Source organism: Anas acuta, chromosome 4 (genome assembly GCF_963932015.1).
Source record: "Anas acuta chromosome 4, bAnaAcu1.1, whole genome shotgun sequence".
Taxonomy (NCBI): Eukaryota; Metazoa; Chordata; class Aves; order Anseriformes; family Anatidae; genus Anas; species Anas acuta.
The window spans coordinates 18,511,575-18,524,109 of NC_088982.1; the positions used below are offsets into that span (position 1 = coordinate 18,511,575).

The 12,535-nt window shown below is 44.5% G+C and overlaps 1 protein-coding gene across 2 annotated transcripts in view; it reads right to left on the reverse strand.

Moving 5' to 3' along the window:
* The window catches only part of PPARGC1A (PPARG coactivator 1 alpha), a 359,215-nt gene that overhangs the window by 168,688 nt on the left and 177,992 nt on the right, over positions 1-12,535 (reverse strand). Inside the window, exon 1 of one of the 2 annotated variants that reach the window (XM_068680031.1) lies at positions 409-551. The exons of the other annotated variant lie outside the window; for it this stretch is intronic. Within the exon in view, the coding sequence (XP_068536132.1) occupies positions 409-525 (117 nt within the window). The 5' untranslated portion in view covers positions 526-551. Of the gene's footprint in view, positions 1-408; positions 552-12,535 lie in introns of those variants that run through there. 2 annotated transcript variants of the gene reach the window in all.

Here is a 12,535-nt window from a genome sequence, read left to right on the forward strand (position 1 = left end):
CCTTCCTTTCTGAGTTTTCTCATCAGAGGACAACAATGAGAATCAGCAAAGTTACCAAGGGATCTCTCAGTGCAGAACATATCAGTGCTTTTCTGCCTCTCAGACTGCAAGCCGTGAGCACATGGCATGTTTTCAGTGCCAGGCCCACGGCTGGCACCTTAATTCATGGAGACATGAGATTTGGCCTGCAAAGGGCCTTCTAGGGCTTTTTAAGAGGCTAAAGAATAGCCTAAAAGTGTCTTCAAGTACAACCCAGATGAAGGAGCTCTGCATGATAATGCATGAAAGCATAATTTTCAAAGTTTTAACTATGTACTTGTTACTGAAGGTAAACTTTATGTTTTCCCCAAACCAAACCCAAGCCATAGCCATGCCATTTCATACACAGCCTTTGTTAAAGCTACTCACACAGTGCTGCTTATCCATCAAACTGGCTCCCTTGTAGAGACCTGAATCAACATGCCAGAGACAGAGAAGCACAGTCCATGGAGAGCTGTTGTCACACTTGCTGCATACAGGATGCATCCCCAACACACCAAGGGGAGGGCAGCTCCTGCTGCTGCTAATATGCATCTCACCTGCTTTGTGACATGCCTGGGTCCTACCCGAGCTCCCTCAGAGACCAACAGAGGAAGGAAGGCACCTGCAGAGGGCAGCTGATCTCACTTTAGCCCAGGTAATTGCCTTCAGCTGAAACAAATCACCCCCTGTGGCCATGCCTTGCTGGAGGAACAGAGGGTGACAAGCAGCTTGCCCACCTGATGGTGTGCTGAGCAATCTCCCTCCCCCGGCTCTGTGCCATGCCAGCTTATTCCTGGATGGAACAAAGCTCATACTGAGCAGTTGGATTTCCAAATTCAAAGGTAGTTTAGAAGCTAAGGAGGCTTCATCCTGTTGACCTTTGGCAAGACTAAGACTTAAGAAACTCCCTGATGGCTTCAGGACGCGGGGCTCAGACTCCTGCCCCGAGTGGCGATTTCTGCAAGCAGCAGCTGGAAGCACCACCCTCCTAATGACTTCCCTCCACCTTCCTGCACTTCTGCAGCACTAACTATAGCACCTGGCAAGCTGACAGCGCGGCCAACCAAGGCGGTTCAGACATACCTGCCCGCATACATACTGCCGCATGTGCCGCTTAAATTTATTACCTGTTGACAAGCTATAAATAACATTGCCATTAGAGTACCACAATGTGTGACATTCCACACGCTGAAGCAGAGCTATATTTTCCCTTCCTTAGCCTGAGTGTCCTCTGAGTAGAGGAGGTTGCTTTGTCTTGCTAACCACTCGAGGAGGAGCTTGCTTCTCCGTCTTGCCTATCTTGCAGTTTCCAAGCTCCTGACTGAAGGAATTACTCATTTGTTAGTGCCAGGCTGTCATCTCTTTGAAAGTAGAGCCACGAGGTCTTAACAGACTGGATGTACACGGCTGTTAAATTTATTAGTTAAGAAAAACAGCAAATGACAAGTGAATAAAGCACTCCTTGGGACGTTTGGACTACGGATTTTGTATAAATCAATAGCAAGTGCTATAAAATGTCAGAAAATACCAAATGAGTAGAAGGGAATCAATAGATACCTTCTGAATTAAATGAGTGATGAATATTCTTTACCAACCAAAATAAATTAAAATAGAAAACCCCCTATGCTGAAGCAACATCCAGCCTCTTACTTGAAACCCCAAAGGAAGGTAATGCAGGGTTAGGGCTGGAAACTCTGTCCTTAAACAACACCACTGAGCAACAGGGGGACAGAAAGGCGGAGCAGCGAGAGAACAACTAAATTGCTTTGACACAAGTTGAGGATGAAATATTAACTCCAACATGTTCCTCTTCATTCTGAATTCTCACGATTTTCCAGGCCTGAGCCGAAAAGGCAGCAGCCATCTTTCCGTGATGTCTCTGTGCTGTGCCCTGCCTCTCATCTAGGTCCCTAGGCAGAAACGTAGTCCCAATGCCACAGCCAGGAGCAGCTAAAAGCATCCAACTTCCTCAGCAGCTGAAGATGCCCTCTGTGCATCCCAGAGGTCCTTCCACCCTGCTAGGATCGTGTTGCTGTGTGCAGCCTGGCAAATACCTCTGGTTTGGGTCAAACATGATACTTGTGCACGTACAGGATGAATCAGAGGTAACACATAATGGAAGTACATTTATTTACATGTCTTCTGGCCTCATGTTGAGTACCGTGTGCTGTCCGCCTTGCTCCCTTTCGCAGAAGTAGGTCGAAGAAGGGCAACGGAAATAGAACGCGGAAAACCCCTCCTATGAAAAGCAACACCAAAAATGGGATTCTTTTTTAATTTAAGGAGGAAAATGATTAGCACAGGACATGATACAGTTTTCTAAAAGAGAGAACTGTGAGAACACAGCAGGTCCTCCCTTTGTGGATCTCGAAACAAGAAGACGAGGACGTGCAATGAAGGCCAAAGGTGGCAGAGTCAAACCCACGCAATTTTGCTTTTTGTAAAAAGATGTAATTAGAGAGTGGAACTCACTGCTGAAAGAAGCGCCCGAGGGAGAGAACGTATCAGCTTTCCAGAAGTGTTTGTGCAGCTACACTAACAAGAAATTCAAGCTTAAAGCCGACAGCAGCACCAAAGCCGGGTGCTTCCCTGCATGTGCCAGCCCGTGGGGCCGGGGATTCGTGTGACTGCAGGCAGGGCTGGCACGTCTCGGAGCTCGCTGCTCTTTGCTGGGAAGGTCTGGTGCCGGCCACTCGCAGAGAGCAGGCTCCATCCCACCTAGATGTGCCTGGTGGTGAAGTCTAGCCATTGCCAGGGCCTTACAGGGCACCACTGGTCCCTACTGGTCTCTGCTGGTGTCCCTGGGTAGGCAGCAAGACTTCTTGGCAGTAGCTACGCAGGAAAATAGATGTCAGCTCAGCGTCAGTGCATACTCAGGATTTTATTTTTATATTGCATTTAAAATCCTGAGTGCACGCAGGCTGAAAGGTAAATATCAGGTATCAATCTTATTTCCTCGTTTGTATCTTTTTCACCCAAACAGCACGGCCGTTTGTCAGCTGTCACTTACATCTTTCCAATCCCGTGCCAGAGAAGCTGACCAGCAGCCTGCAGGATTGCCTCTGGGTGGGGGATCCTGCTCGGGGGGACCTGGGGGAACTGTGCTGGGACAACAGAGCGTGCAGGATCGAATCTCCCACTGGGAGAGCAGAACATATCGCTTTCTGCTTGGGAAGGGAGGGACCCACGTGCCTGGGAGCAGAAGGGGAACATGTGCTGTCACGTAGCTGCGGCGGGGACCTGCCCTGCCTTCACCTCGACAGGATGGATCAAGCTGAAGATGCTGCCTCATTCCTCACTACAACAGCATGGGGAATACAAAGGAGGATGCTAGCACCCTCTGCCACATCAGGAACACTCATCAGTATTTCTCCTAGGACTCTGGCAAAGCACATTTGTCATAACGATTTAGGAGAGGATAAACAAATGCAGGCACCATCCCCTCCCCGCCCCTACCACCCCCAGCACTGCCACTATTTCCAGCTACTGCGGCAAGCTGGCCTTAATCTCACTCTGCCCTTTCCTGACCCCTCTCAGGAGATTTGTGCTGCCACCGATACCATTTCTGGGCAATGCTAATACTTCCCACCAAGATTATAGTTGGCTTCACGCACTTGCTCTGTTAATCCCTTGTGACATCTATTCCAGCGCCGGGCACAAACTCGCCCAGATCCTCCACTGAAGCCTCCTTACTCACCCTAAAGCAGCACCTAGAGGGAGACTTCTGAGGATGATCCCCGAGCGGCTCGAAGACGAGATCTATTTCATTAAAGCAGTACCTGTTGTTTGTTATTGTAATGAGCCTCCTCAGTGCAAACCCAACCGAAGCTGTGCCAGCTTGCCGGTGCCGCTCGCTATTTCAGACAGTGTCGTGAGCAGGTTGCTGGTGTTCGTGACCCCAGCCACCCAGGGTCTGTATGAAAGTCACACATCCCAGCCTCAGCTACAACTAAATTAACGTCAGAAGTAAGACAGTGCCCCAGGTGATCAATAAGTGGGTTTTTCCCTACAGAAATATGAGGAGCAGCACACAACAATAAGCCTCAAGTTTATGGGGTAATTCGGCTCCTCCATTTACAGCTTCAACAATGGGCCTTTGCATAGAATATTGCATTACTAAATAAAACATGCTGCAAGAAGCTTCTCTGTTGCAGCCCTGCAGCTTTCAGGGCCCCTCAGCACACGCAGTGAGGGACCTGAGATCTCCACCTCAGCCACGTCCCTTCCAAAGCCAGGATCCAGGACAAAGCTCCTTCTGGTACCAGGCAAGTACGTGCATTACGCTCAGAGCTGCTTTGGGGTTTAAATGAGGAGTGCTGGCACCGGGACCTCTGGAAGACGAATGAATGACACTGCCTTGGATCTTTATACCATCTCTGTGCTCACCTTTAAAATTACGCATCAGAAACAATATCCTGTTGAATATCCCCGGTCTCATCAGCTGAGACACATACAATTAGGCTACAGAAAAGAATGATGTGTATAAGGAAAGAACAATTTCTCACTAGAAGGAGATGGATTAGATGGACTAATAGGTCTCACTCATTTTTAATTTTTATCATTCCAGGCAAATTAGAAGACGTGAATGAAAGAATCTGCTTGGATAAAAAAAGAGATAAAAAAAGAAAGTGAAGAGAAACCCATTTGTTGCTCTTTTCCTCCCCTCCTATGATTTAATTTTAGGTCATATAGCCACTGTAAACAGAGAAAGTAATCTGAAAATGCTCAGAGAACCATTAATTACAAAAAAAGAAAAAAAAGTCTTTGATTTCTTTTTGTATAGTCACTGCCCTTCTTGCAAAGCCAGCAAGCTCTAGTCAAGAACTGAAGCTTTATTTTGGCCAGACCAGCCTATTCTGCTCTGTGCTCTGGGGTAGGTTCACCTAAACTCCCGGGGAGCACAGTGCTTTGTGAGAGTCACAGTGCAGCTACTTCACTGCCCCCTTCCCTAAATCCTTGACTGAGCTTGGACTTAAATTCTTAAATTCTTTGACAAATCATTCTTTGAAATTAAAATTACAGCAAGAAAGGATGGTGTTTGGCTCCAGCACAACTACTTTCTGTTTGACGACCGAGCTTGCCGAACTCCGTAAGGTCACAAATAGCAACTTCTCATCTCCCATTCGTAGAAGGATGATGACTGCTGTGAAGTGGTCAAGGCAGAGCCCTGGCTTTCACACATTCTCTCTCTCTGGTTCATTATGCTGTGTTTACTTGGGCGTTATGATAAAAAACGGGCATTCCTGCAAACTAATAATCTCCACTTTCTCCACCCGATCAATGCTGCCATGGTGGAGAACTTCCAAATGCCTCCAGATTAATTTCTCACAAATCATCACGGACGCTTGAGCAACAAATAGCCTGCTCTCCTTCTGATAATAGAAGATTAGTAACACTAACAATGTATGGAAGAGATGAAGGGAGAATGGTATAAATCTTCAAAGTAATGCATTGCATCACATCTCCAAACAGGTTTCCTCCTGGCAGGTGCGAGTTCTTTTCACTTTTCTATACTACTGCGGGAGAGACCTCCGTTTTGAAAAAAGCAAAGAAAGCAAAAATCAAATTCTTTGTCATTTTCCTCCCCTGTCCTCTTTACAGTCAAACTGGAATGAAATTTGCCTGCTTTTCTTTGCAAAGAAGGCCTCTGCACAAGCAGTGCCAGTAAATCTACATGTGACACCAGCCCTCAGTGTGATGATTATTGTGGAAGTGTCACGGTCTGCCAGGAATTTGGCTGCACTTGAAAATTACTCCTTTTCCTTTTTTTCCCTCTTAGTTGAGGATGCAAATGCTCCAAAAATGAATGGGAAAGGAAAGCTGGTGTGTCCCCTTTTCCCCCAGAGAAATCCGACTCTAATCCCTCTAATGGGGCTGCCTGATTTCCCTGCTCACCCCTTGCACAACAATACATGTGAAAACAAGGGGCCATAACAGAAGCATTTATCTTAGGCACCCAAAGCATTCCTCGGCTGGAGACGTCTATCTGTAGCACACACCACCCTTATGTTGTAGAGCTATTAAGTCCTGTTTTTAGGACTGTGCCTCAATTTATTATACAGGAATATCACCAGCTTTTTCTAGGTGGTTTGTGAATCTCCTGGATGTGTGAATCTTCATGGACCACTCTGCGTGGCTCTAGGAGAGCTGGGAGCCAGTCGGAACAAGGGTGTGAACGTAAGCACATCTTGAACGTGGTGTAGTTGTGTCTTCAGTAATTCTTCATTTTGTTTGCCACCCAGGATGCTGCACTGGTCCATCTAGGTGGCAAGCTACTGGGCAGGATGGCAAAGGAGGAGACAGAAGTGTCTGTCATTACAGCTGTGATACAGAGAGTGTGCGGAGGGTAGGGATGGAGGAGGGAGGGCAAGACCTTGTCATAGCTTCCTGTTCTCACAGCACAAGACAGCTGCATTGCAGATGGAAAAAGACTAAGACTGTTTATGCCTCATCTTCCAGCAGCCCTCAGACCCGTGGCTTCAGTCTCCCTAAGGCAGAAGCACAACAGCATCCTCCTTGTTCTTCATCTATGTGAATCCGGGCAGAAAGACATTCCTGAGAGAAGCCATGGGATGATAATCTTCAGTTTCTAGCTATTGCCTATTCTTCTCATTTCTCTTTTTGAAATAACCCATTACATTTTCTTTTCCCTGGCTAACGTCAACTTACCGTGCGTACCTGTTGCTTTCTGACTGTACCTTTTCCTCCAAGGGAAGCAGACTTGTAGCAAGGATTAGGACTGAGCTGAGATCACACGTGTACATTGTAAGCAAGACAGCCTCATTCTGATGGGTGACACTTCGTGATGCTGCTCCAGGAAAAGCACATCAGCTGTAGCTGGGCCCCTGGCACAATGACAGCACCAGGCCTAACCAGCTCCCTTCTGTCTCCTTACTGCCTTCTGCGGCCTCTGATGCTGCTCACTAATTGCTGAACCATTCCCTGAAGCCCATTTTCATCACAGCTTCATCTACTTCTTCCTTAGTGCCTTCCAGCCTCCCCATCCTTCATCCTCAGTGAGATACCCTCCTTCACTCATCTTCTCCCAGAAACCTTTTACAGGAAGAAAACTATGTGAAAGAGAAAGTAGCTTTCACATATTTGTTAAATTGTCATTTTATTTGTTTTGCCTGCATGCTTTCCTTCCACCCCCTCCCAGTCTGCTTTGTTTATATAAATGGATCGCTTTTAAGCAGAGACTACATATGACTTCTTACCAATGCAGGGAAAAATTCAGTGGGGTTGTCTTTTCAGACGTAGCTTCTTTGTCCTTCAGCAAAGGAACAGGGACAGCACCTAGTTCAACTACTAGATTTTCATAAGTCTTTGTACTGTGCTGGGTTTTAGTTCGGAGGAAAACTCCAGAATCAGTCGTCTGTCACCTGAAAATTAACTATGCGGATATGAATTATGTGATCCTGTCACAAATGTATGCCTTAACATCTGAAGTCCTCTGAGCAAGCAAGGAGCCCCAAGGTGGCACCCTGTGTTTAAAACATGCGGGGAGAGAATGGGGACAGCGTTTGGGGGTTCACTGAGCTGGTCTAGCCTCGGTCACAATGAGCATGTACAAGCACAAGAAGCCCATTTCATAAACATTACAGCTGGATGTCACACATGGAGTGGCCGTAAAAAGGAACAATTACCAGAAGAATGGATGGTTTATTACAGAGGAGCCCTGCAGGTTCTCCTGCTTACCCACAGGCGGAGTGTAGGAAGCCTGGAGATGCACGCCCCGTCAGAACGGCTCTGTGCAGCGCTGGCATTAAATGGGTTTGGCACAGCGAGTCAAAACAGTGCGTGGGGCTAGCAGGTAGCATCGCTGTCAGGAGGCAGCCCCGTGAGAGAGTTTGTCAGCTGTGGAGCGGGGCTGACAGTGACCAACTGCAGCAGGCACCAAATGAAGAGGGGAACTAACTGCTCGCATCTGTTTTGCACCGATGGCACCGGGGATCAAGGTCTGCAGGAAGAGAGGGATTTCATTTCATGGCTGCTCAAGTCACTAGTAAGTAATGGCAGCGACACAGACCCGGGGAAGGATATTGCCCACACAAAATGACTTTCCTGTCTGAGTCTGACAATTCAGGGACTCTCCTTTTGTTCTCATTTACTTGCAAATAATGGTTTCCTTGTATGCCTACCAAACAATATTTACGCAGGACTGGATATATAGCTCTCATTAGAGCAAATCCTACTACCTAAATTGGGCTATTTGTGACTCTGCACCTCAAGTTTCACTCATCCCTGGTCTGAAGTGCACTAAAAGCACATTATTACTGCTTAAGATGCAAACTACCATGCTGAAAAATATCACTTTTTACCTCCAGTGAAAGAAGTTAAAAATTAATGGTTAGTTGAAACTAAGGTGATCAGTAAACAGAAACTCCTTGTGACCATGTGCAGGCTATTCTCCATCTGTAATGAGGTTATACTTACCACTTAGATTAATTACTCGTTTTCTTCTATCTTAATTTATTTTACGCTTTAAGAAACCAACATGTCCACTAACCACTCTGTATGTGATAAAGAAACACAATAAAAGCAATTTCTCTCCTAACCCCCCCAAAAAACCATTCTCAGTAATGCATTTTTGAATCCAACATACCTTCTCCTAATGAGGTTTCAGCATGCCATAAATAACACTAATGAGACTTTGTCTTTGCCCATGTAATATATTTCCTTAATATAGCTTTAGATTTTCTTATGTTGCATGGAAAACTAACAGTCACAGAAAGAAATGTCCTCCAATAGCACATTAAAACCAAAAGTACAATTAAATATAAATGAATTCAGTAATTTAATTGCACTATTGTCATTTTTAAGAATTCAGAGAGGAGTAATGGTATCATTTTTTCTATTGGTAAATAATAAAAGTGCTGAGGGAATCAGATAATATTTAAATAAACATTATTGTGACTATACGTGATACAAAGATACCTTTTATTGCCAGGTAAATTCTGTATTTGCTAATGAAGAGATAGCTCAAAACAGGAATCTCTGCAAGCTCAGGGACCAGTCCCGTGAGTCTTATGCAAGCAGTCCCAAATAAAGGATGCAAGATTTGGCTCTCCGTTTTTATAGACCTAATAGTCTACGTACACGCTTCCAGCCTCAGAATGCATGCAGTTCCAATACCATCTGCAAAATGCAGCCATTTAAGCAGAGGTTTCAACCTAAAAGACTGCTATCCTGTAAAAGTGGTACACATTTAGGCAATCTGCAGCTCCCATCATTCTCGCAGCAAGCCAACATTGTCTGGGTGAGCGTTTTTTCCTCTGAAAATGCTATGTCATGATATTTTTCCTAAAAAAATAAAAAAATAATGCAATTTTGCAGAAAAACTTGAGTGTTTGGGGCAGTTTGCACTTTAACCATATACATGTTGAAGCCTACTCTATTTTTAAAGATAAACTGAAATATTACACTTGTCACCTCTGTCACCTTTCTTTCCCCTCAGAAAGCAATGTACGGCTTATGCAAAATTTCAGTGGGAGCACGTGGAGGGTTTCACCACTGACTTTCCTGAAAACAGGCTAGCTAGCAGCTCTTTTTTACCATTCCATCTTCAATTATAAAATCCAGTAAACAGCTTGGACCAGGTGCCCAAGGTGTAGGCACTGATGGGCCACTCTTGGCGCAGAAAGGCAGGGTGTTAAATGGAAATGATCAAATCCAACGTGGAAGCAAAACCCCCTAATTCCCTCAGGTCAGGAGAAGAAGGTGATCACAGCTTCTGACTTCTGAACGAAGTGGCACACCGAATTACAGGCTGGGCATCAAAACAAGTGATTAAACCAGGGTGGACTGAAGATTAGCAGATAAAATGACTTATGTACTTCAGACAGGGGAAAGCGATGCATGCAAATACAAGCCTGTTCATCAGATCTTACAAGCATGTAAGGCTTTAGAACAATTCTTCCAGGAGGGAATACTTAAGGGGTATAGACAAATGGAAAATGGCATGGAAATCAACATGGATTTATCAAAAGCAGACTGAACCAAACTAATAAGCTCCTTTGATATGATAACTAATTTTCAAGACAATGTAGCAACCTCGTCTCTCTGGACTTTGGCAAAGGATTTATCATCTACATAGGAAATCCTTAGTTAAAGCAGAAAAGACGGGTTTAAGAGAATAACTGTAAGGCATGATGCTGATCAAAGGGAAGGGCAGGAAGACTCATGCGTGGATGTGGTGAGACGTCCTCTGCAATGTTAAGTTTGACTCTGGCTACCAGCTCCTGAGATGGATACAAACCTTGATGGATGCAGAAGAGGACTGCTAGGATGAGGACTGGAATGAGAAGCACATTCTGCCATGGGCATTTGAAGAGTTTGATGCAGTTTGTGTACCAAAAGAAAAGCTGGCTTCTATTAGAGCGCAACCATCAGGAAGGAGAAGACCTACTGAAGGAAAGAACAACGTTAAGATACAGAAAATGGGTGTAAAGTTGTCAACTATTAATTAGGCTGGAAACAAGAAGGCTTTTAAACACCAGAATACGGCACTTGAGAAAGGACTTCTGGTAAGAATACCATGAGTGGGAAATGTAACGGGTTGCAACGTGGACTTTGATCAGTATTATGGAAGATATTATATAAAGACAGTTCTAGAAGTAGCAGTGTGCTGGATTCACTGTTCAGCTCTATGTTCCTATTTCCAGCTGGGCAAATGACCTTACCACTTCTCTATCACCTGTATCCTCTTTTGTACAAACTGTGCATTTTTTCCCAAAGCAACTGTTTTTTCCTAAAATAAACTCAGGCACACTTCATGTGTGCTGACTCTATTTTATACAAGAGAGAGCTTTGCTGTTTTTCCAGCTAAATCAGTTGATCTAACAAAAATATTAATCTCCACAAAAACATTCCTCATTTCTGTATTTTTCCCAGTTTTACAGTAAAAAAATATTTGAAAAATGTACTGTTTCTGGCAAAACTTTGTGGCCTATTTTGGTAGGAAACAATATTAAAAACGCAAAGTCTTGTTTTTTTCAGTGTTTTCTCAAAATTCACACAGTTTTATGAAATCACAAAAAATATGGAGGCCTCAAGTCCTGAGCGTTTTGTGTAATGTTTCTTTCTAAATTCCTCTAGTGCTTAAACTCAGATTACACAGTTATGAATAAACGTAAGCATGCAGAGATATGCGTGCAAGTCCCATATGTCACTTCTGAAGAAGGAAAGCGACTCCTGACAAATCAGATCCTCATGAATGCCTGCTCTGTATCACATTTTAGCTCTAAATGTATTATTATGAGTCAGACAATTGGAAAATCCCACGCAACTGCAAAATGTGGGTCAAAAAAGACATGGTTTTCTTAAATTAACTAGTACTTTATTTTTTTCTAAATTACTTTTTTCAAAAGAATGGGAAAATGATTATCAGCAGACAAAATTACATAGGAGATGTTAGCTGCATTTCTTCAAGACTCCAAAGTCTGGTGCCTGTGGGTGCTTCCAGCATAATAAGGGGGGCTCTGTGATCATGAAACCACAGCACAATGCTAAATTTAAAACCTAAGATCAGATAGCAACCCATGAAATCAAGCGTGAGAGAGAAGTAAACTGTAAGGGCAGCTAACAGGAATGACAAACGGAGCAAGGATGATCAATATTAGGATTTCGATTCTAGCTCTAGATAGATAGAGAGATCATTCCCTGATGTCCCTTTCTGGCAGTCAGTATTAGCAGAAGTGATGTCAAATATTGTCATTTCATATCCAGACAATTGGCATTACTATCTCATTCTCCAAGTATCATCTTGGAGAGACATGCCTAGCCATACATTGGCCAACAAATCTGACAGGAGCATCTCTGCACGTTCCTGCTCCGAGACGCAGCTGCGCGTTGCCAAACTGCCTTGGCTCCCATCTAGCTGCAATCCCACTCAGGCTAAGGGTCCTTATACTTCACGGAGGCTGCTTGTGACACATCTCTTTTTTTATTGTCTGTGAGCTATTTTTTTACTCTCGCACCAGTGCTGTCTTTCAAAGGACCAGAAACTGCTGAAAAGAGATTAATGAGTCTTAACTGTTCACCCCATGGGAGCGGGGTTGCTGCCGGTTAGCTACGGTTAGCCACCGGGGACCCCACTAACGTCAGCACCCTGAAGAAATCAGCCTCCACGTGGCGTGCAAGCGTTTAGCGAGAAGTTAATGGCGCAGAACAGAGAGCTTAATTTCCCTTGTAGGTATGCAGCTTCCCTTATGCAAGGCTACGCTGGTGTAAAAGGCCTGTAAGGGACAGAGGAGCTAGTGCTGAACAGGTGAAAATCTTGTACCAACACACAAGGTTCAGGGTGCAAAGGGACATTGTGGATCACACAGAAAACAGGAGGAGTGGTGGTTTCATTGCTGTAATGCTTATAAAAAAAATTATAAAACTTATTAAAAAAAAAAACACAACTTTTTTTGTGTTTTCAAGTGTTGAAAAGCTGAAGGTTCTTTGGTTGTGCTCACATCTCTGCTTTTTTTAAATTTCAAGCCAAGACAACTCAAACATCAGCTGGATC